Source organism: Cyprinodon tularosa, unplaced genomic scaffold (genome assembly GCF_016077235.1).
Source record: "Cyprinodon tularosa strain WSP-4 unplaced genomic scaffold, ASM1607723v1 ctg391, whole genome shotgun sequence".
NCBI lineage: Eukaryota > Metazoa > Chordata > Actinopteri > Cyprinodontiformes > Cyprinodontidae > Cyprinodon > Cyprinodon tularosa.
In genome coordinates this window covers 626,718-652,182 of record NW_024039109.1, presented here as the reverse complement: position 1 = coordinate 652,182, position 25,465 = coordinate 626,718, and the positions used below count along the sequence as shown (strand labels likewise).

Sequence of the window (25,465 nt, the reverse complement as noted above, 5' to 3'; positions counted from 1 at the left end):
TTGATTCTGCAGAATAGGAGACTAGAGAGAGAATGAAGCACTTTGCAACAAGAAAAGTACACATGACAAATTATCAACATTAAAAATAGGAATTAGCTATTTAAAATTTATCATTTGTACTTGGGAATGTCAGTTTGCTTATGTGTTTGTTAATTTGTGTGCTCAGATATTTTTATTTCTCCTTTTAAATTTGTTATATGTCCTTGTAACCTTGTGATTTCTAATTGTAAATTTCTTAACTTGTGATTAGTACTGCCTCAGTGCAAAGATGTTACTTCCCAACTTGTTTTATTAATTTCTCAGCTTGTATTCTAACAGATGAACATCTGATGTCACATGTATATATGAGTTGACAAGGGAAAAAAATACATATCCTTAATGTATTTATTACTGACTTTCATTAAAAAATTTAGACATTTTTAGGGTATTTGTCTTTATTAACAAATGTCTTACCCCATACTAAGATCTCATAATTATGACTTTGACAGCCAAAATTATGACTTTATATCTAATAATTATGACATACCATTTGTTCTTTCTTACTGTCAAGTGGTGCAAATGTACGGGGTGCTGTTTGTAAAGTTAAGCAGTAAAAATTTGGAAAATTTTTATGGTTATTTAGCGTATTTTAAGAGAATAAGGGGTTTATTTTTTTCCAAGTCATTTTCTTACTATGTCATTCATTCATTTATAAAAATCTTACTTTGTTAAATAAATATTTAATTAACAAGCTAAATATTTAGTTTGGAGCTAAATATTTATTTTAAAAACTAAATGTTTAATTTGCAAACTTAATATTTATTTAACAAAGTAAGTTTTTTATTGACTGAGATAGTGAAAAAATGACTTGGAAAAAAATAACCCCCGTATTTTTCTGTTAAAACAGCTCAATAACCATAAATATTACTACTAATTTTTGACTGTTTGACTTTACAAACGGCACCCCATAAAAATGGGCTTCCATAAAAAAAATAATACGGTTGATATAACTCAAATTTTATTATCTTAATTATGATGTATATGTGTGTAAACTGATGTTCTTCCCATCATGTTTTTATTTAAATTTTAGAGGCTAGTCTTCAGGCTACGGAAGAGGATTAGGGCCACTGAAGAAATAAAAAAAGTTAACTGATTTTTAAATATTATTTCAGTTTATTATAGGAAGAAAAGTCAGAATTCTGACTTTAATCTCAGAGTTCTGAATTTATTCTCAAAATTATAACTTTAAACTCAGAATTCTGGGACTTTTTTCTCAGAATACTGCCTTCTAAATCTTAGAATTCGTAACTTTTTTCCTCCGTCTCACACACACTTCCAAAGCATTCTCATATTACAGTTTTTCCTCGCTTCTGTTTACACACAAAATAAATTGTACTTGAAACACAATGACCGACAAAATTGTAAGCTCATGCACAACCCCTGAACCCAATTCTTCTGCTAAACTACAAGCACAATTCCTGCTTTACACTCAAATTGCAGTTCTAAAACACACTTTTTCCAAAACTCTACACACAATTGTCATGAAGAAAATCTTTTGTTTTCACAAGGAACACACTGTTATTCAAAACTCTAAAGTTAATTTCCCTACTATGCACACTGACTCCTCACATGGGCAAACACCTAACACACATGTTTCCACTCAGCAATCAGAGCTTTAGCATAGAAGGGCAACAGGTGAGCTCTTCTGTTTTGGAGCAATGGAGGCCAATGTTGTAAACAGAGGCAGAGCCAGAGCCAGAGGAGTGAGAGTAAGAGGAGGACGATGGGGAGGACGAGGACGAGGAAGGCCAAGGACAATCATTTCTGATGAGATCCGAGCAACTTTGGTTGACCATGTGGTCAACCATGGCCTAACAATGAGGGAGGGCTGGGCAAAGAGTACAGCCAAATTTGAGCAGGTACCACTGTAGCAATACCCATCATCCCCTGAAACTTTCCGCAATGAGAATAGGTAAGAACATCTACTCTCTACTACAAAACTGCAGTACTGCAAAGTATCAATACAGTACTCAATGGAGTACAGCAACATAGAGATAACAGCATTACCTGTGGACTGACAGAGCAGACGATAGGCATTGTGTTTATCGCGTACACAGCGTGTGAATGTGAGCGAGTGAGCGCGTATAAGCTTATTCTCTACTTACAGAGCGAGCGATTGCAGAGTAATGCGCGACAAATTACCAACAAGTGTGGATGGGGCGCGCGTCTCCCAGGTTCCTCCTTAGATCACGAAACATAAGTTCCATGAACATGGTTCTATTGAAAATAGCCATTACCTTATGCAAAATACAAAGAAAAATAATAGAAAACAATGAGATATTTCAAAAGTTGGGATTAGGGTAAGAGTTATCACACGCTGACCGTGTCCTGATCAGAAAACAAAACTGAGGACTTGAAGCAGGTCTACAGGGTGCCATTTGAGCGCAATTCAGAAAGGGTCAAAGAATTGCGATATAACTATGTGCAAGTACGTCCTATACAGTACATTCCCACCTTTGATGCATACTGTCAACATTGTATAAATCATACATATTTCTTTCTATTATATTGTAATCATAATGATTGTGCTTCACAATAGAGACCGCTCCATGTCTACTTCTGATATTGTCATGTGTGTTTCCGAGAGTCCTTGAGCTGGAGGTGGATGCAGTGGAGCACCAGTTCTTCTTCATTGATGAGGTTGGATTCAACCTCACAAAAAGACGAAGGAGGGGAAGGAATATAATCGGCCAGCGTGCCATTGTTGAAGTCCCTGGCCAGCGCGGAGGGAACATCACAATGTGTGCAGCGATGACCGACCATGGCATCATCCATCACCATGCTACCCTTGGCCCCTACAACACTGCCCATCTGATCACATTCCTGGACACCCTACACAACACACTCATTCCACCAGATCAGATAGACGGCCCAGAGCAGCTCAGGTACGTTGTCATTTGGGACAACGTAAGCTTCCACCGGGCTGCTCTGGTTCATAACTGGTTCACTGACCACCCACGCTTTTCAGTTGTTTATCTCCCTCCATATTCTCCATTCCTCAATCCTATTGAGGAATTTTTTTCTGCCTGGAGATGGAAAATGTACGACCTAAATTCAGAAACGCGTATACCCCTTTTCCAAGCTATGGAAGACGCATGTGGAGATATAGCAGTTGATGCTTTTCATGGCTGGATTCGCCATGCTAGGCGATATTTCCCCCGCTGCTTGGCCAGGGAAAACATTGCTTGTGATGTAGATGAGGTGCTGTGGCCAGACCGAAACAGAAGAGAGGATGCAGCATAGTTTATTTTGTTTTGTTTTTTTATTATTACTGTAACTGTATACAGTAAAATCTTCTGCACTGTATGTGCAACTTTGTGTCAGTTGGGATGTACACTGTGTACATTGTTTTGTGGGAAAAATAAAACATGTATGTTACAGTATATTTGTGTGTTCTGAGTATAAAAACAATATTCTAAAATATTTTACAACGCACTTATGTATTTAATGTCTGTAGTAAGTGTAACACTGAACAAAAAGTCATTATGATGAATGGAGAATGGTGTTTTACACTGAGCACATCAGTGTTTAAATGCTTTTTTTAATTGTCTGTTCATATGATAGTTTGTGTGTGTCATCTGAACACAAAATGGCCTTTTGTGAAGAGATAAAACTGTTTTGAATGTAAAGTTTCATTTTGCAGGAGAATTGAAGGACTTTGCCCATTGTGTGTGTGTTTGTTGGATTTGTGTGTAGAGTTCTGAGAATACGAGGCATGTTTTCAGAAATGTGTGTAAACAATCCAGAAAAACTGTATACTGAAATAAAATTTAAAAATCATTTAACTTTTTTTTTTTTTTTTTTTTTCCTAGTGGCCCTAATCCTCTTCCATACCAGGCAGCGGAAGCACGCTCGTAAAAAAATAGCAAAATGGCGGCGGCTCGGAGTTAGCTGTTAGCTAGGCATCAGTGACAGTTATAGAAACCATACAACCGGATAACTTTGATATTTATTTGACCATATTTTATATTTAACGTGATGGCGAAGTTAAACTGTTTTAACCTGGATGGATTCATGGCGGAATTTGGCCAACTGGAACAGGTAAATTAATGTTAGCTAGCTGCTATGGGGCTAGCCTTCCCGCCCGTTGGTGAGGACATTAAAAAAACTACCGTTCTCAGTTAAAACTTTTTATTTATTGAATATTATTGAGTAACATGTTATATAAGTAAATTTATAAGAAAGAGATATATTCACATTTCGCTTAGATGCATTTCCGTCCTAATATCTTGCTGTTCATTTCTTGTTTTAGTTCATTTTGCCTTCTTTGATTAGACTTTCTGTTGTCAGCTTTAGTTTAAAGGCCATATTTATCAGAATGAATGAACTTGAACTAAATAACAAGTCGTTTGATTAACATATTTTATGATCTATATATTTATGTGGATAAAAAAAACAATACAATCTATGCTTTATGCTGGTTGAGGTCCAGCTTCATGGTTTCTGAACATATTGTCTAAGTTTGGAATTTAAGATCAATATTTACCAGATAGGAATAACTTGGGGAAAAGGAGGTCAATTTATGCTTTCTGAATTTGATGTTCTGCATTCATGTTAGCTGTTCATTTATCTGTTTTTTCATTTGTCTCTCTGTTGTCCATCATCCATACATTTACTGATCACCCATCCACCCACTGCTTTACAGTTAGGTTTTTTCAACCCTGACCTCAATAAAAAAATATCTATAAAAGGTTTATTATGATCTACCACGGTGAAAGTTCACATTGTCCCAGATTACCACGTACATGGGATGCTCTGCCTGCTCATCACCTCTCTCTTCACGTCTCAGTAATGCTTTCTGTAGTACATACTAGGGCTGCAACGATTATTGTAAAAATCGATGAATCGGCCGGTTATTTTTTCGATGAATCGGACAAAAAATATTTTTTATATTAACCTCTTTATTCCAAAATAAACATTTTAGACAGAACAAACAAGCACACAAGTACAGGTTGCTCATTAACTGTGCTGGTGCAATATGAAAAATAAATGTTTCTGTTAAAACTACGCAAACTTACATGAGAAATGTAGCTGTACATCCACAAAATATAGGCTACTTTGTTTCATAAAGTGCAAAAAAAGACATTTTTGTTTTTAAAAGCCCCTAAGGGGTTCAAACAATAGGCCACCCATTTCAACAAATGAGTTTTTTTTAGACTAGAAGAGTTCTGCCTTTTAAGACAGGAAAGTATAGCAGTTAAAGTTGCTACTTGAGAAAATACTGAACTGAACCATAGAGATAAAAATAGCCCTGTGATTCAAATTATAAATTGTATTTGGAATAAAAATGAGAGAACTAGGGGTGCTAAAAAACACATCCTCCAAAGACAGATATTTACATGGGAATGTGGCATATAATTAATTGACATATTACTGATCTTGCTGGATTTTATTCTGCTTTACTTCCATAAATTGCAGGATCTTCTTTACTTTATCTTTGCCAGAAGATTTAAACGCCTTGCCCTCATAATTTGCAAGTTAATTTATTTATAAAGAAAATATAAATGCTGCTTAAGCTAATTCCAATGAAATTAAAAGTAAAATAAGTAGCCAACCTTATCACTGCCTGTAACCTACTAACACGGTAAGGAAAGCATCAGATGAGCTACCTGAGAAACTAACGTTACGTTTCCACACTTTAAAACGAAACAAACACGGTCGCTCACCCTGCTGATCAGCTCTCTTCACTGCCATCGAAGGCTCCAACGTGTTGTCTTTTCAGGTGCTGCGTCTTAACAGTGGTGCTTCCGTGCCATGTTCATTTGTTTTTACAAAAGTTGCATGTTACGACTTTTTTCGCTTTACAAAGCGCAGGCTATTTTAATTATTGTGATCAATTTGCGCCATCAATCCCGGCGCATGCGCGCTTCATTTGCAGTCTGGACGCTGAGGGTAAACATCCTGCGGCTCTGACTGCAGCGCTGAGAGGGATTCCTGTGGGAGAGGGAGAACGGGGTTGGGATGGGGGAGGCGCCCCACGGCAGAGTAGGAACGATACATGCTTTCACGTAAGAGTCTCCAAAAGCCGCCAGTGACACCGTAAAAAGTCGCCAGATTTGTCGCTAGTCGCTTTTTTGAAAAATTTTCGCTGGAGGGGTCTGAAAAGACCAGGGACTCACATGTCAGAATGCTGTTTATCGATTTCAGCTCAACATTCAATACCATCGTCCCCCAGCAGCTCATCGGCAAACTGGTCCAGCTGGGACTCAACACCTCCCTCTGCAACTGGCTGCTGGACTTCCTGACGGGGAGACCACAGGCTGTCCGGGTCGGCAGCAACACCTCCAGCACCATCACACTGAACACGGGGGCCCCCCAAGGATGTGTGCTGAGCCCCCTCCTCTTCACTCTGCTGACCCACGACTGCACTCCAACATTCAGCTCCAAAATCTTCATCAAATTCGCAGACGACACAACTGTGGTGGGTCTCATCAACAACAACAATGAGACAAACTACAGGAGTGAGGTGAGCCGCCTGGCCACGTGGTGCCAGGAAAACCATCTCCATCTGAACGTAGAGAAGACAAAGGAGATTGTGGTGGACTTCAGGAGAAGGCCTGCCCAGCACGCTCCCCTGATCATCAACGGTGCTGAGGTGGAGCAGGTGAGCAGCACCAAGTTCCTGGGTGTCCACATCTCTCAAGACCTGTCCTGGGACACCAACACCGCGTCCCTGGGAAAGAAAGCCCAACAGAGACTCTACTTCCTGCGGAAACTGAGGAGAGCAAGAGCCCCGTCCCCCATCCTGCACTCCTTCTACAAGGGCACCATCGAGAGCATCTTGACCAGCAGCATCACCGTGTGGTACGGAGCCTGCACTGCAGCCTGCCGCAAGACACTGCAGCGCACCATGAAAGCAGCTGGGAAGATCCTCGGTGTCCCCCTCCCCTCTCTATTGGACATTTATCACTCCCGCCTCACCGGCAGAGCCACCAGGATCGCAGGTGACCCCACCCACCCCGCCCACAATGTCTTCACCTTGCTGCCGTCCGGGAGGAGGCTGCAGAGTCTCCGGGCCAGAACCAGTAGGCTCAGAGACAGCTTCTTCCATCAGGCAGTGAGGATGCTCAATTCCCTCCCTGCCCTGCCCCCCTTCGCCCCCCCCTGACCCCCCAATATCCCCATCCTCTACTATTTTCCACTACTCTCCCCAGGACTGCTACTCTATGCACTATTTGCACCATTCACACTACTGTTTACATATTTAATATTTTAATATTTATTTTATATCTTAGGTTTTTATTTTCGTGCTATGGCTCATTTAATATATATATATTTTTATATTTTATTATGCACCGTGGGGTTGAGGGGATGGAAATTTCATCTTTGTTTGTAAATATACATGTAGCACATTTAGACAATAAAGATTGAGTTTGAGTTGAAGTTCAAAAGTCCTCTGAGTTGGCAACACTGCACCTGCAGCGCTGGCCTCGCTTCCGCCATATTTTTTTTCTTCCTCCCCGTTTCACTCAAGTGGATGTGATGAATGCGGCCAGCGGATGACTCATATAATCAGCGATCGACCCAACTAATCGATGATTAAAATTCGTTGGCCAACCGCTTTTAAAAGTCGATTTTTTAGTCGACTAAATCGATCGTTGTTGCAGCGAGCCCTAGTGCATACAGAAAGCGTTATAAGAGAATGGGCACGTGTTGTAAGTCCTAAAGGCACATGGCGTTGCACCCGGCAAGTCGACACACTGCCCTGCAACTCTACAATGGCTCGATGACCCAATAGAATGTTGCGTGCCAACTCTCCTTCTCCTCTTGGTGAGACAGTGTCGTGTAGGGCGGCGAGGACTGGTCATCCCAAAGAGTATCTATAGTCATGAGGCCTCTTCTCTCACATTGGTAGCATTGAAAACATGTATTGTATAATTGTGGTTAAAGTTTATTTTGATAGAGTGACAGTAAATGAACATAGCGAGTTATCAGGAGTTGATCGACAAACACATATGTATACTTGTAGATGGTATGATAATATATGGGTTGGGGGGGGGGGGGGGGGGGGGGGGGTTGGGGTATAGGTTAGATTGTGGAATGGGTTTTGAGAGGGTATTGTATGTGGTAGGTATGGGGTATGTGGTGTGAGGGTGAGAGGGGTTTAAAGAGAATGTGGGAGAGATTTGGTAGAGTTGGATGGGGGTGGTGAGGGTTATGTGGAGGGGATGGAACATATATCGGTATAGTGTGGAAGACATCAAAATGGTTGAATTCCCTTCAAGAGTTCCCAGTGTCTTCCTCAACTCGCTGCTTGTATTTCTCACACAGACGAATGATGATTATTTGGAGGATCCATGATTACAATAATGGTCTCCTGCTGTTGTGAGAATATACCTCTCCTTCCACCGGCATGTGGCAGTCTTTCAATTCTGGCAAATAAAATATCTTGTTAGAATTGTACAGACAGACCTAATGCAATGTAACCAAATATGTAAAATACATAAAATATATATCTTTATGTAATACTAGGGATTTTGGCCGATATCCGATATGCTGATATTTTAAAACTCATGTAGCCGATAACCGATATCGATACCGATGTTAAAGCTGGACAAAAATACGTAGTCATTGAAAATAGCAGTTTTGTTATCCTTTTCTGACACTTTGAAAAATAATATACTCAAATATATTTTCATATGCTGATATCAAATTGATTTTTAAAAACGCGGTATCGATCTATTTTACTTTCAAAATCTCGTGAAATTTCATCGTTCTGTTACAAACTCTCGTGATATTTTGCAAATTCTTGTGAGATTTTGTTAGTAAAATAGATCGATACCGCGTCAATAAATCAACATATAAAAATATGGCAAAATTTCGTGAATTTTCGGGGGATTTTATATAGCAATATTTCATTAGTAAAAGAGATTGATATCGTGTTTTTTAAATGGCATTATATCAGCATATGAATTTATTGTGATATTTTAATGTATCAATATTTTTTCCCTCGTCTTTTTAAGTCTGTAAAAAAGTTTTACAGAGGTTTTTGAGGAAGAAGAAGTAGTATTTTTTATTTTTTTTTTTAGACTTTAGAAACGCAGAAACTGATCAAATATCGGGTTAAATATCGGTGGGGTGGCCGATGTCCGATATTCAGTTTTAAGGCCGATACTGATAGGGGGCCGATTATATCGTGCATCCCTATGTAATTCTATTATTAGTTTTACTGTAATCCTGCAAGAAAAGGGCCCATTTTTAGAGATGTTACAGTAATTTACTGAGACATTCCACAACTGAACATACTGTACTGTAAGTTTGAGGGACCACAAATGATAGTACACTTACCGGTTGTGTTCTCTGAATGTCCTGACAATGGAGGCAACAGAGAACCTGCTTATATTTGGTTGAACACGTAGTCCTGCTTCCCTCATACTCATTCCATGAACCAGAACATGGTGTATGATTGTTGCTCTAATTTCATTGGAAATTATGGCTCTTGTTCTTCCTCCTCCTCTTCCTCGTACACTTCTACTTCCACCTTCTCTCCTGCCCTCCATTGTGAAAATCACACATGCCATTTGGATTTGACATGGCTTTATATCCCCATTATTGATTGGGTGCAACACATTACTGATTTGAAACAGGTGTGTTGAATTTTGAGTGCTTGTGTGTTACCGAGGACAACAGTGTGTTACTTGTATTTCACTTTTGGGGGCTGTGTTGTGCCATTCTGAGTTGACGTGCACCAAAATGCTACATGTGCTTTTTGAATGACAATGTGTTTACAGTTTTGCACAAAGAGCGATTCCGATTTGCTAGCTGTGTCTAACCACATGAGAAGAGTTTAAAGTTCTACAAACTGTGTGCTTCAATCAATAAAGTGGTTTGTACACTTGCAACTTTGGTTTTGCGAATGGATTTTAGTGTTTTAGCAACTCAGAAATAGTGTAAAAACTATAGGATAATTAGAAAACTAATTGGACTGTTATGACCTGGACTGATCTATAGTAAAATCTACTATACTTCTATATTGTTGATCATTTTCTTTTGTACTTCAAGTGTGAGGAAAGAAGAAAAAGGGTGGGTGGGCAAGCCGGAGTACCCGGAGAGAACCCACACAGGCACGGGAGAGTATGGCAGCTCCATATAGAAAGGTCTGCTTCTACAAGGGAACAGCACTAACCACTGTTCCACCGTGCAGCCCCATTCTGTTTACCAGGGTCTAATCAATACCAAGGCAGGAGTCTACCTCAGAAAAAGGCCCTGGTATGGAGGCAGTGCTTTTTTACTTAAAGGGAACCATAGAGATTTGTGGAGGGAAGTTTTCTTGAGGTTTAGCAGAAATAATTTTTCTTACTGACGGCATTTAAAGAGGTTGGCCATTCTTTTCCTTAAAGATTTCTTTTTAGGTTTTCCTTCTATCTCCTGTTGCAGATTTTTGATCTCCTCCATAAGGCTCTGTGTTGTTGTTTTCTTCTCCTCCTCCATCTCTGTCAGAGCCTTCTGAGAGTTTCCAATTATCTCTTGAAGGCAGGCCTTCTCTGTTTGCCACTGCTGCCTTTCATCATGCAGAACCTCCTCAAGATCTTTCATAGCTGCTTCCATATCTCTAAGAGCGACCTGCTGCTCTGTCAGGAGACTGGACCTTTTCTGGGCCCAGACCCAGATCTTCTGCAAGTCTGCTTTTAAGTCACTGGTTTCCTGCTCTTTCTCGGCTAAGCAGATCTCAGCCTCCTTTGTTCTGGCTTTCTCAGCAAGCAGACTCGTTTCCAGTTCCATGATGTTTCTTTCAGCCTCCTGATGTAATTGGTTGTTTTCCTGCTCTTTCAGACGCAGAGAAGCGTTTTCCTGTTCTAACTCAGCTTTCTGTGACTCCACCTGCTTTTTCAGCTGTTCCACCTCATCGCTTTGTTGTTGGTTGGCCATAAGATGGGATTTTTCTTCCTCCCACTGGTGCCGCTGTTCCTCCAAATCTTTCTCCATTTTGACCAAATTAGCCTTTATTTCTCTAGTTTCCTGCACTTGTTTGGCTAAGCAGATCTCAGCCTCCTTTGCTTCTGCCGTCGCAGCAAGAAGAGCTGCCTCCGTTTTCTGATTCAAGACAGAGAAATTCTTAATTTGTTCTAATAATCTGGTGTTTTCTTGTTGAAGTGTCTCTTGAAGGCAGGCCTTCTCTGTTTGCCACTGCTGCCTTTCACCATGCAGAACCTCCTCAAGGTCTTTCATAGCTGCTTCCATATCTCTAAGAGCGACCTGCTGCTCTGTCAGGAGACTGGACCTTTTCTGGGCCCAGACCCAGATCCCCTGCAAGTCAGCTTTTATATTACTGGTTTCCTGCTCTTTCTCAGCTAAGCAGATCTCAGCCTCCTTTGCTTTTGCCGTCTCAGCAAGAAGAGCTGCCTCCGTTTTCTGATGCAACACAGACAGATTCTTAATTTGTTCTAATAATCTGGCGTTTTCTTGTTGAAGTGCTTCTCTCCCCTCTTCTGTGGACTTTAAGTTGGGGTCAGCTTCCTGTACGGTTTTCCTCTGTAATTTTTTGGATAATTGGATGTTTTCTTCTTGAAGTGCTGCGATTTGCTTATCTTTTGAGCTCATGCGGTTCGCAGCGTCCTGCACCCTTTGCTCTTTAATAAATAGCACAATCTCAAGCTCGCTAACTTTCTCGCTGCTATGTTGATGAGCGGCCTCTAATTTGTTAAGCTCAGCAGTGAGAACATTCACGTGTTGGGCTAGTCTGATGTTTTCATTTTGAAGTCCTGCGATTGTCCAGTCTCTGGAGCTTAAGGCGGCTTGAAAGTCTACCTCAGAAGTCATATAGCTACCTCCTGTATTTATCTCAGATCCATGTCGTTGAACAGCGGCCTTACTGGGATTTTTTACTGGCCCTTCCGGCTTTGCAGCATTAGATGGTCTCTTAACAGGAGCTGGCGCTGGCTGCAATGGGTTCACCACTGGCTTGGTAGCACAAACTTGACTCGAACACTGTCCCACTGCTACACTTTGAGTGTTTTCTGGCTGTTTAGGACCTTTAACAACTCGAGTCCAAAATTCTCTTCCAGAGGAGTTTTCAGCTATGCTGCTAAATGCAACTTCCGAAGTATTTTCTACTTTAGATTGCGCCCACATGTTGACTTTAACTGAAGGCACCACGTTTAACTGACCTGAGTTACGAACAAAGAAGGAGTTGGCAATTTCCAACTCAAGTTTGTTGCCGTTTCAAGGTAGCCTCCTAAGGCCAACGATAAATTTGTTGGTTGGTTTGAAACACAAAGCTTTACTTTCAATAAAAAATCTTTTTTTCCCTGATGACTGCAAAACAAAAACTGTTTCTCTAATCTCAAGTACATTAACTCAAGACAACCTAACCGTAGGAGAGGTTTCCGGAAATGGAATGACTTGATGTCTGCAATAGACCTACAGAGTGACAGTTGGTGATGTCACAAAGGATAGAAGCAATGATGTCATGGGGGGGCGGGATCATTTATTTAAACAAAAACAATCTAAAACAAACTACTACAATAGTTAAATTAGTTAAACAAAAGGGTAAAATAATAAGAGCCTACATTTCAAATTGAGTTAAAAGCCAAGGAAAAAGGTTTTTAGAGAGGACCTAAAAACAGCAAGTAAGTCGCCTCCTATTTATAATGGCATCTAAATCCACATTTTGGGGGTAGTAACTAAAGACACTTGCTCCCTCTCAACCTCCTTTCTGGCTTTGGGAAAAACCAACATTAACAGATGGATCGAGCTGAGAGAACGGGAGGGAACAGACATTTAAATGAGGTTTAACAGATAATAAGGGGTAAGACCATGTAAACACTTAAAAAAAAAAAACAAAACAAAAAAAACATTTAAAATCAATAGGCAAAAAATTCCAAACCAATGAACAGAGACTGAAACAGGAGTTATACACTCACCGGCCACTTTATTAGGTACCCCATGCTAGTAACGGGTTGGACCCCCTTTTGCCTTCAGAACTGCCTAAATTCCTCGTGGCATAGATTCAACAAGGTGCTGGAAGCATTCCTCAGGGAGTTTGGTCCATATTGACATGATGGCATTACACAGTTGCCGCAGATTTGTCGGCTGCACATCCATGATGCGAATCTCCCGTTCCACCACATCCCAAAGATGCTCTATTGGATTGAGATCTGGTGACTGTGGAGGCCATTTGAGTACAGTGAACTCATTGTCATGTTCAAGAAACCAGTCTGAGATGATTCCAGCTTTATGACATGGCGCATTATCCTGCTGAAAGTAGCCATCAGAAGTTGGGTACATTGTGGTCATAAAGGGATGGACATGGTCAGCAACAATACTCAGGTAGGCTGTGGCGTTGCAACGATGCTCAATTGGTACCAAGGGGCCCAAAGAGTGCCAAGAAAATATTCCCCACACCATGACACCACCACCACCAGCCTGAACCGTTGATACAAGGCAGGATGGATCCATGCTTTCATGTTGTAGACGCCAAATTCTGACCCTACCATCTGAATGTCGCAACAGAAATCGAGACTCATCAGACCAGGCAACGTTTTTCCAATCTTCTATTGTCCAATTTCGATGAGCTTGTGCAAATTGTAGCCTCAGTTTCCTGTTCTTAGCTGAAAGGAGTGGCACCCGGTGTGGTCTTCTGCTGCTGTAGCCCATCTGCCTCAAAGTTCGACGTACTGTGCGTTCAGAGATGCTCTTCTGCCCACCTTGATTGTAATGGGTGGTTATTTTCTCTATATTTTATTATTCTCCTCTGACCTCTGGCATCAACAAGGCATTTCCGCCCACAGAACTGCCGCTCACTGGATGTTTTTTCTTTTTCGGACCATTCTCTGTAAACCCTAGAGATGGTTGTGCGTGAAAATCCCAGTAGATCAGCAGTTTCTGAAATACTCAGACCAGCCCTTCTGGCACCAACAATCATGCCACGTTCAAAGTCACTCAAATCACCTTTCTTCCCCATACTGATACTCGGTTTGAACTGCAGGAGATTGTCTTGACCATGTCTACATGCCTAAATGCACTGAGTTGCCGCCATGTGATTGGCTGCTTAGAAATTAAGTGTTAACGAGCAGTTGGACAGGTGTACCTAATAAAGTGGCCGGTGAGTATGTTCATGTTTCCTTTACCAGCATCCATTGCGAGGAAAGCCATCAGCTCGTAGACACTCATCTGCCAGCTGGGGTTTGTTCTGCGGGCCCCGTGGACTGTGCAGTCTCTGATGGTCAGCAACATGTTCATATCCAACAAACACAGGAAGCTGCGAAGGCGACTTATTTTGCGTTTCGCAGAATCTATTGGCCCTCCAGATCCATTGAAGGCAGTCTATGGGGTTTCAGGAACAGAAAAGTCTCCAACTTTCCAGTGGGACTAAACAGTGCCATCTTTCGCCTTCTCTGTGGATCCAGGCATCGTGCCAACATCAGCAGTTTTTTGTTTTTTTGCAAGGAGGGGGGTTGCCCTGCACGCTGTGTCTTCCTCTTCATCTGATGTAGCCTCAGTGTTTGAACTGTCCCGCTCAATCATATAATTGATCACGCGGTCCCTGGTGTGTCTTTGGAGGGGAGGATTTGCTGGTGCGAAAGCAGTCGCATTCTCATCAGTATCATTCTCTTCACTTGAAGAATCGGTTGCGCTGTTTTCATTCTGAAATGCTAAGTCTCCAACAGATCCACCATCAGATTCGTAGTCTGACATGCTCTAAAGCATGGCTAAAGCCTCCTGAGCGTTCATCCTTCTTGGTCGACTTAGTTGTGCCATGGTGAATCCCGGGTGAATTCTGACTCTGTGTGCTGTACCTGCTCTATTTATCCCCACAGACATTCTGTAAATTACTCAACTCCTTGAAAAAGCTCCTTTACAACACAAAGGGTGGCAGCTCAAACAAGGAAACCCCTAACCTGACTCCGCCAGATGGATTTGCTCCGCATATCCATCTGGAAACCTTCTGTTGAAGTAATTTTGGGAAGGGGCGAAAATACTGGTTAGCTGATTGGCCTATGTTGGTGATAGACGGGCCAAATAAACCAATCAGATCAATGAAGCATATGACGTACTAACAGCCACGCTACTCTTGCCGAAACCAGTCGGGAGAAGAGCAAAAAAATCTTTTCCTCTGAGAAAAGCCTCCAGAGCAGTGTTTTGCTCTTCTTTCAGTGAAGAAATACTCTGTAATTCCAATAAAACTTGCTCGATAGCCACGCTAACGCTAGTTTCATCGGTTGAAGCCGCCATGTTCCTTAGGCTGAACGGTCGCGCTTCTTGTTAGGTCACTCCTCAACCCGCCTCAAAGGCAACGCTGATTGGACGTTCGTTTGGTGAACGGCTCCAAATTTTCTTCAATGGAGAGTCTCCAGACTGATTAGCGAGTGAAATCTTGAAAGCTCGCGAGATTAGGATGGTCTCAGGAGGCTAGGAAACCCCAGCACACCAGCTGAAGTCACCAAACCACATTCTTACATTTTCATTTGATTTGCAAATGGCGCTCACTCCACCAGAGGAGAGCCATTAACACCTTTGGGGGGATACACGATACAAACTAGGTGCAGACTAAAGTCTGAACTTTGGGACTTTGAGTGGCAGTGGTCTTCAACCACACGAAGGTCGCAAAAGTTTTGGTTGATTAAACTTTTATTTTATATTCCCCCCTGCAATTTTTCCCACTAATTGAAATGTCTTTAAATCCACATTAACATAAATTCAACACAGTGTAGTAAACAAATAAATGGAGGCAGAAGATGTCTTTCAATCATCAATGCACACATTCAGCGACACACAGGAACTCTTTCAAGCTGGGAACCATTTCATTCACAACACCTGTCCCATCAACCAGGAATCAGAATCAGAAATACTTTAATAATCCCAGGGTAATAATTACTTTAGTCACATTACTCCATATGTAATAGAGTGACTATAGGACCAGTTTGATATAACACAATTTCAATCATTGTGGAAAGTGTTGAAGACCCCTGCCCTAATGCTTGGGTCTTCAACGTTTTCCAGACCAAGGACCCCCAAACTGATGACGAGATGGAGCGGGGACCCCTAATTATGCATAATGATTGAAATTGTGTTCTATCAAACTGGTCCTATAGTGACTCTATTAAAGATGGAGTAATGAAACTAAAGTAATTTCTCCCTGCGATTATTAAAGTATTTCTGATTGTGATTCCTGGTTGATGGGACAGGTGTTGTTAATGAAACGGTGCCCAGCTTGAAAGAGCTCCTGTGTGTCGCTGAATGTGTGCATTGATGACTGAAAGACATCTTCTGCCTCCATTTATCTGTTTACTACAGTGTGTTGAATTCATGTTAATGTGGATTTAAAGACTTTTCAATTAGTGGAAAAAATTGCAGGGGGGAATATAAAAAAAAGACTAATCAACCAAAAGTTTCACGACCCCCATGCAGTACCTCCGTGGACCCCCTAGGGGTCGCGGCCCCTCTGTCTAAGACCTCTGCTTTATGGCCTTGCTTGTTATAAATACCAAGAAAAAGCTTTGAAATCCATTTAGTTTGCTTTTATGACAGGAATCTCTAATCAGTGTTGATGAAATGACTCCGGTTATAACAGGTTTAAGTACTGCTGTAAAGAAAGGACCTAACCTGAAATGAGATTTTACAATTGCAGAAAATATTGGTATTACCTGTGGGTGTGTATGCAAATAAACTGAAGGCTTATTACTGCATTTATGATAGGATGCATGTTAAGATTCCTGTTAATCTAATCATGATTAGATGTTGAATTAAAGCTGAGGGAGAATTGTTTAGCTTGTTAAAGATTGACGAAGAAGCTCTTTACCATATAAACTTCTTACTTTGGGTATTTCTCTCTTTATTTTCCCCGACAGAAAATTGCAGAGACCAGTAGTAAAAAAAGCCTGCTGGAGATCAGGCTGGAGGACTCCAACAGACTGGTGAAGTTTTATCAAAATAAGGCAGAGAGCCTAAAAGATGGTAAGCATCTCTGAACAGATGGTTTGTGTCTCCCTCTAGTGACCTTTTTGCCACATGACGGTCAGAACTGTGCACTACTTCCACATCCAACTGGAAAAGCTGATTTTCAGGAGGAATATCTGTCATATGTAGGATATTTGAGAGTTTTATTATCGTTCTCTTACTGCATCATGTCCATTTGTCATTGGTGAATAATAAATAAACATATAATTATGAATCAGACAGTAATATAACTTTAAGAAACTCAACAGTCCAACTTTTAGACCTGTACTGGTTTAATAACTGTTTAAATGGGGCAGTAACATTTATTGCAAGGTTGATAATTATGATGAACATGTTGCAGAGAAGGAGAGTCTCCTCTCCACTGTGAACCAGCTGCAGCAGACCCTGCAGGAGCAGTTCGACCTCAGAGGTAAGAGGATCAGCTGCTGTTCAAGGTGGTGACCTGAAATTCAACACACCTCTAACAAGCTTAAGGCAACAAGGACAGTCAAAAGCCTTTGTTTCTTCAGGATGAACTTATTACACAGCACATAACTTCACCCTGGATCAGTGAAACTAACAGAGAAGTAACCCACAGCATAATCCTGCCACCACCCTGCTTGACTGTTTGGGCTCGGTGGTTAACAGAAGGGATTTGGGTTCTAGTTCCTAGTAGGGTTGAGCTTCTATGATTTCTGGCTCACACCTGAATTTTCCGATTTTTTTGGCCCATATGCGACTTCTATCTGATCTTTTCATGGCAGTCTGAACAACACAGATCTGATTTTTTCCAATCCGACCCAGGCCACTTGGCCACGTGGTCCCGAATCCGATACAAATCTGATTTTTTCAAATGCGAACTGTCTGAACGGCCAGGTTATATTCATCCGACCGGAACGTCATTAATAGTCAACAAAGGTCACCATTCTTGTTCTTGTTATGAAGAAACAGCAAGAAAAACAACAACCATTCATAGCAGTTGGATGTTGTAGTACATCGGGTAAAAGTGAAAATTAAAATTGTATTTCACCTTTCTGTTTCCTAATCCTCTACGGAAGGGTGCGTCATTGGATTGCCAACTTGAAGAAGGATTTGACGTCAAGCTTCAGGCCAGACAAAAAAAACACATAATATGTAGCCAAAATTTGGAAGAAGAATGTTTTCAAGATGACTTATATTATATATTTTAAAAACAAAGTGGCGCGTGTATGACGTCATCGATGCATGCCCACTGGAGTCATAACAGGAAGCCTGGGCTACAGGCGGCTACGCTCTACCCCTTCTATCCGTTCGGCTAGCTAATCTGAATCGTTCAATTCCATTTGGAGAGCGAGATCATCTGTGCTATTAGCACTAGACATCTTCCAGGCATGTGAGTAAAACTAGCAGCAGTTCACCGGACAGGATGAATGAACGGTAGCCGGCGCATTGATATGGTCAGTTTGATGCAGAGTCTGTGACATGATTTAGTTTTTTTCAACATTAAAGGAATAGTACACCCAAAACATGATTAGCCTTCATTTTCTACTCACCCCCATGCTGAACAACACTCCTGAGTACTTTTTTGATATCTCAAATGCATCTGGAGATCTGGGAGGCTTCTTGCTGTCTGCTGACATTCAAATAATGGAGGTCTATGGCGCCCGAGGCAGAAAGGTCCATAAAAGTCCACAAAAAACGTGTCAATATTCCTCCATACTGCTCGTCCAATGTATTCCAAGTGTCCTGAGTGGGTAGCGTCCATAATTTTCTCGAAACGAAGTCATTTAGAATGTTTTTAGAGCATAAACAGTAGTGTATAGGATTTCCTGAAAGCGCGCACATGCGCGCTCACGACGCTACGGAAGCCGGCAGACCAAACCAGCGCATTCAGCTCGGCAAAGAACTCATGCTCTTCCTCAACACTGAAGTCCTCAGACATTTTTCTTTCGTTGTTTCTTTCTTTGCACAGGTAAACAGCACATTTCTTCTTCTACGCTTGCATTATTGGAAGAGCAGACGCTGAATGCGCACTTTCATCTGGTTTGGTCTGCCGGCTTCCGTAGCGTCATGAACGCGCAGGTGCGCGCTTTCAGGAAATCCTATACACTACTGTTTATGCTCTAAAAACATTCTAAATGACTTCGTTTCGAGTAAATTCTGGATGCTACCCACTCAGGACACTTGGAATACATTGGACGAGCAGTATGGAGGAATATTGACACGTTTTTTGTGGACTTTTATGGACCTTTCTGCCTCGGGCGCCATAGACCTCCATTATTTGAATGTCAGCAGACAGCAAGAAGCCTCCCAGATCTCCAGATGCATTTGAGATATCAAAAAAGTACTCCAGAGTGTTGTTCAGCATGGGGGTGAGTAGAAAATGAAGGCTAATCATGTTTTGGGTGTACTATTCCTTTAAGCTCTCTGGCGGTGGGGAAGAAGCTGTTTTGGAACCTGCTGGACCTGCATTGAATGCTGCACAGCCTCTTCCCAGAGGGCAGCAGAGAGAACAGTTTTTTCACTTTTACCCGTCCGGTCAGGTAGATAATTTTAGTGCAACCCAAATTAAAATATATTCTAATTCTGACAATTATAGAAGTCAAAGCTTGATATAAAACATTTACCCTGTTATCTTACTGATATTGTTGAAGATTACCCATAAATGGATAATCCAGGTCCAGGAAATTAAAAACATTCTTGTTCCTTCATCCTGTTCACTTTAACCAGGAACTCATCTCTCTAAAGGATTTTTACTTTCTGTTCCTGGATTAATCCCACCCTAGAAAAACGTTAAAAACCAGATAAAAAGCCTTAAACTATATGACTTGCATGTTCATGCTTGGAAGAACAAACTTCTCACTGTGTGTTGGTTGCAATAGAAAATATTTATCTGCTTTTTTATTTTTTTTAATGTTTCAGCGGAAAATGAGAGACTGAAGAAAGACATAATGAATCTGATAGAAGAGCGTGAAAGAACCACAAAGGTAACCGACCTTAAAGCGGATAAATTTTCACGTTTTAATATTCAGGACCGTTACATTCACCAGGTTTTCTAACTGAACAGAACTGATTCCAGCTTCCTCTTGTTTCAGCTGCTCAGGGTGTTTTTTTTTTCTGTTCTGTAATCAGGCAGGAAAGGCTGAGACTGAGCAGCTGCTCAGTAAGATGAGAGCAAACGAGGACAGACACCAGAGGGCGCTGGAGGCCATCAAGTGTCAGCGTAACCGAGAGGTGGAAGAGGCGCACAGGGACGCTCTGAGGAAGAGTAAGGATTCTGATTTCATTTGCTCTGATGATGCTTCCTCTAAACCTTAAACCAACCTCACTCATCTGCTCCTAAATGCTGCAGGACGGAAACCACTACTTCAGTTATTAGTTACACACATATTTCTATACTTTATTAGCAAGGTCAGAGGTGGAGCGTCCATCTTTTTCCTTTCAAGTCTGCACTGAGGAGAGTTAATGTTGAGTTAATGTTTTTAACACATCAACTGACTTTACAATTATTTAATGCTTTGGGAAAGTATTTATATCCCTTTGAAAATTTTTATATATTGGTAGATGCAAAGGTGGGCAGAGTTCATAAAAATCTTATTCAGGTAAGCTGGCAGTACTACTTCTTTTTTTAATTTTTTTTCTTTTTTTACTAAAGTAAAACGAGCAGCAATCGAAGAAAGGACTCAAAGGGTTAAAAAGTATTTGGTAAAAAGGCGACTAAAGTATGGGGCGTTTATTGGATTGTGACGTCTGAGTTAATGTTTGAAACTGATGTCATCACAAAGACATTTCTGGTAGAATTTATATTTTTAAAGGAAAAGTCCAGTCATATTCAGAATTCAAACTCCTAAAAGTACTTTAAATATGAAAATTATTACATACTGTTATATTGTGTTTTCATTTAAATGTGCTTTACTGGAGGCATCCATGTTTGTCAAAGAACACTACTGCCACCTACGGGTTGGTGATGTCACGGTGCGGTATCGGCTGTTGATCAAGTCCCAGTGCTGTATCTGGTGTCAGGATCCCAGTTTTTGTGTTCGTCTGTTTGTCTTGTCTTTTGTGTTTCTCCCTTCCACCACCAGAAGGCGCCTGGCTCCGGTTCGCCTCCTCACACACCTGCAAGCTGTTGCCTCATCACCTGACTGCTCTTAAGCTGCTGGTTGCCACCACTTCGAGGCCAGAGTGTTTGCCAGTTTGGGGAATCTTTCCTGCAAACTGGACCTTTTCGGACCGCCTTCTCCCAAGTGGGATCAACTGAGTCTTAACACTGAGCGACGGATTCCAAACAAGAGGTTTGGATCCAGCCACCTTTGAGCAAGCTGAGATCACTCTCTGAGTAAGGAAGTCATCTTCACCATGACCCTTTCAAGTACCACAGGAAAACTGAGTTGCAACCAGCGGCTGCATCATTCCACTCCGTCCGAATTCTGGGTAAACCCTGTTCCGCCCTCCACCGAATCAACAAACCCTGGAAGACCAACACACAGACTGGAGTGAGTGGCAACAAATCCTCTCCTTCAAGATAAACAACTCCAATTCCCCACTGAGCCTGAATCTAACAGTCTGTCTTCCCCTCGTCTTTCAGTTTTCCGGCCGAGCAGAGTTCGGAGGAACTCTGCACCGAACTCTAAATACCTTTCAATAAAACTCGTTTAAACTTTTACTCTCTGTCTCTCTGTTTGGCTTCACTGCATGTGGGTCTGAACCTTAGATAAAATCTGGTGCAATTAGAAAATGCTTTTCCTTTTTTTTTTTTTTTTGAAGAACTTTATATTTTATTTTAGGAATGTGGACCGAGCTGTCCAACCTCACTCAGGTTTAGTTGCTACTGGGAAGATTTTCTGCTACTGAATTAGAATTTAAACACTTGCACAGAACAGGAAACATATTTAAAAAAATAATCATTTAAATGTTTAAGCTAATTCATTTCATATTATTTATTAATATTTATCTATTCCTCTTTTAGTGATCAATTTTTTATTGTTTTTCACATTTTGGACATTAGAGGAGAAACAAGTGCGCCAGCCACAAGTAGTCAAAATGTTGTAAAGTGTATACAAACTTGTGTCTTTAATAATAGAAGACCCATCCTCTCCACCCATGTCTACACTCCCCAGCCCCTGCCCTCATTTCCACCCTCCCCACCCAGCGATGTCAAGGTGTTAAAGAAATAGCAACAATAATAATAAAAAATGATAATAAGAAATGAAAAAAAAAAGTGGAAATAAAGTAAATAAAAATAAATAAAATAACCCCCTTCCCCTACCATCCAGGAATCACATCCACTGAATAGACGAGCAACAATAATACATCACAAAGGAAATAAAACAACGTTCACAGGAATAAAATGTCATATATATTCATATATGAGTACATGTACAAAGTCAATAGGCCAAACAAACAAAATTAAAAGTAAATATGAATGAGTTTGGGGCATGAACATGCAATTTAAACAAGAGAGAGAAAAAAAATGAAATGAAATAAAAAAAAATAATGGGCATAAGTGCATATATAAATATTTACCACAATTCTGAGAGTTTCTTTAATAATTTAAACCAGCAATTAATGTTTGATGATTTAGAACCATGTGATCGAGCTGAGGAGAGCTCCACCTGATAGGAGGAAAGCCGTTCCCTCACCGACAGTGCATGTGGTGGTTTCCATCGGCAAGCTATCGCTCTCTTTTTGATTTCTAATTGTATGAATTAAATATTTGATCTGAAGTGGCTGCTTTTCTAAAATCACACCAAAATTCATAGGTTTTCAGTGACTCTTTGTCAGAACTTTGAAGACACTAAAGCTAATGGTGAGGAGTGCTGGGAAGGTGTGGCGATGAGTGAGAGATGAGTTTTTAGGAGGCTTCTTGATTTTTTTGCAGTGGAAACTAAAGACGCTGAGATGAGGAGGCTGCTGGAGGAGAAAGATCTGGACCTGGAAGAGATGAAGAAGAGGCTGAAGGACCAGGAGAGGGAGAGGCACAGCGAGCTGCTCAAGCTACAGATGGAGGTTTGTAGAAAATTGGTCTTTAAAATGTGATCCCTCACTATTGGTGCTGTTTTTGATTTCATTTAGATTTCAGACAGTGTCTCACATCCATATAGATTTTCTATATTTTTATTTTTGTTTTCCTGATGATAGGCTAAAGTTTTGTTTGGTTTTCTTAGAACTTTGACAGCTCAAACTGCTCACAGGGAGTGTTGGCCTAGTGGTTAGAGCAGTGAGCTTGTGCTCTGACGAGGTTCCTGGTTCAATCCAAACGGCCTGCACTCTGGGTCTCTCCAGGCGCTATACAATGACAGCCCACAGCTCCCCAATGGGGTTGAGTTACATGCAGAGATTTCTACATTGTGACATTAATAAATTTCTATTTTGATTTCTTTGTTCAACTGTGCTCCTCTTAATGCAAACTGGATTTCATTCTCAGAATCTCTGAGATGTAAAATTTCCAATACTTCTGATCATTTTAGACTTTTCTGGGGTTTTTTTCCCCCCCAAGAGATTACAGGAGATCAACAAAACACAGGAGGCCCAAACTGATGCCTCACCCCCATTTGTAGATCTGTAAGGAGAAATCAGGTGGTTGGTTAACATTTTCTGCAGGTTTATCCTTTCTAGTTGGAGGTAAGACTCCATTTTATGGTGAAGAGATGAAGGCCTGATCCAAGAATGAGAGCTGATGCTGCTGCCCTTTTTACCAATCCCTGAATCCATCCAGTCACTCATCCATCCATCCATCCATCAAATCATTCATCCATCCATCCATCAAATCATTCATCCATCCATCCATCAAATCATTCATCCATCCATCCATCCATCAAATCATTCATCCATCCATCCATCCATCCATCCATCTAGTCATCCATCAAATCATCCATCAAATCATTCATCCATCCATCCATCCATCCATCTAGTCATCCATCAAATCATCCATCCATCCATCCATCCATCTATCCAGTCATCCATCAAATCATCCATCCAGTCATCCATCCATTCATCCATCCATCTAATCATCCATCCAGTCATCCATCGAATCATCCACCCATCCAATCATCCATCCATTCATCCATCCATCTATCCATCTAATCATCCATCCATCCATCCAGTCATCCATCAAATCATCCATCCATCTAATCATCCATCCATCCATCCAGTTCTCCAGCAGGTTGTTTCTCTGTTTGACATATTTCTACTTTCTTTCTGTTTCTGCTTGTTGTTTCTAACAGTTTGGTGCAAAGTTAGCTCGAGTTCAGAGTTCATCTCAGAGGAGCCAGCAGCAGCTTAATCGAGGCAACCTTCTTCCACAGAGTGTCTATAAAAGGGTGAGTGAATCAGTTTGAAACCACGCAGCTAAATGTTACACATAGTTATGCAGTAGAACTAAAGTGAGAACATTCGTTAGAAAAAGTGGGACTTTTCAGAGGTACGTTCTGTGAGATTAACCCAGAATCTGCTTGTGTTCGTGTTTCATCAGAAGCTGCAGTTTTTCCAGGAGGAGAAGAATAAAGAGATTTCAGCTCTACGTCAGAGAATCAAGGAGCTGGAAGAGAGCCAACATGCCGTCAGCAGCAACAGCCATGTGAAGAGGAGAAGGTTTTAGGCTGATGGGAATACCTCCAGACATGTTCAGGAATGTTCAGATTTCTCCTTTAGTTCTGTTAAATAGTAAAAGTTTGAGTTGATCCCGTGAGCTCCGGAGCTGCGTGATCCTGGCGTTGGTCGCCTGTCTTACCCGCTCTGCTCGCAGGTGACCGCCTCCCTCTCTCAGGGAGCACATTTCAACACACGCTACATGGCCGTATGAAGCTGTAATCCCATTATAGTCCTGCAGAGAAGGACCAGGGAGGGAGCTGAATGAATCCAACAGCCGCAGCTATAATCCTCTTCATGTTCCCATTCAGAGAAATAAACTCCTCCATTCCATAAGTTCAGCTTTAATGTCTCTGAGTTTGATGTTTATAAAATAGTACATCCTATCTGTCTGGAAACGAGAGCCCAACAACCCAACCTCTTACTGAGAATCCTTCCTTGTTCTGGAGGAATCTTGAGCTTGATGCTGCCATCAACGTGTTTCCTTGGAAAGAAGGTGTCGCCATCTTTTGTTTTGTTTGTTTTTTTGGCTTGTTACTTTGCTAAGTTTTCAAACTGAAGGAGTCGTCTCTCAGAAATCAGACATTTTCCTCATTAAAACTTGTTTGTTGCTGTTTTGCTTCAGGTAAAAACTACAAAGTAAAACCTGGAGTGTCAAAGTAACTTTTTTTTAAGCAACCATTTTTGTTTTTAGTCTAGGTTCTTTGTTCAGACCAGAAACGCTAATCCTGGAAAGGCGCTAGCATTAGCCGGCCTTGCTATCGCTGCTTGCATCTCCTAGCCTCATGAGACCATCCTGATCTCGCGAGCTTTCAAGGTTTCACTCGCTAATCAGTCTGGAGACTCTCCGTTGAAGAAAATTTGGAGCCGTTCACCAAACGAACGTCCAATCAGCGTTGGCTTTGAGGCGGGTTGAGGTGTGACGCAACGAGAAGCGCGACAGTTCAGTCTAAACTAGAAACATTGATGTTAAGAGTTC

The 25,465-nt window shown here is 41.2% G+C and overlaps 1 protein-coding gene across 1 annotated transcript; it reads left to right on the top strand.

Moving 5' to 3' along the window:
• The first annotated feature begins 3,909 nt into the window (after positions 1 to 3,909).
• On the top strand, positions 3,910 to 24,942 carry LOC119791460 (coiled-coil domain-containing protein 152-like). Its single transcript, XM_038297569.1, has 8 exons — positions 3,910 to 4,080; positions 16,830 to 16,935; positions 17,279 to 17,347; positions 19,819 to 19,883; positions 20,029 to 20,164; positions 22,778 to 22,905; positions 24,123 to 24,218; positions 24,371 to 24,942. Exons 1-8 carry the CDS (start codon positions 4,018 to 4,020, stop codon positions 24,494 to 24,496), a joined length of 789 nt encoding a protein of 262 aa, XP_038153497.1. The 5' UTR covers positions 3,910 to 4,017; the 3' UTR covers positions 24,497 to 24,942.
• Positions 24,943 to 25,465: the final 523 nt, after the last annotated feature.

Bases quoted from the DNA above. Each gene is read 5' to 3' on its own strand.
- LOC119791460 (XM_038297569.1), top strand. From the start codon at position 4,018: ATGGCGAAGTTAAACTGTTTTAACCTGGATGGATTCATGGCGGAATTT. The intron at 4,081-16,829 runs GTAAATTAATGT...TTTCCCCGACAG, and splicing joins AATTTGGCCAACTGGAACAG to AAAATTGCAGAGACCAGTAG. The intron at 24,219-24,370 runs GTGAGTGAATCA...GTGTTTCATCAG, and splicing joins CACAGAGTGTCTATAAAAGG to AAGCTGCAGTTTTTCCAGGA.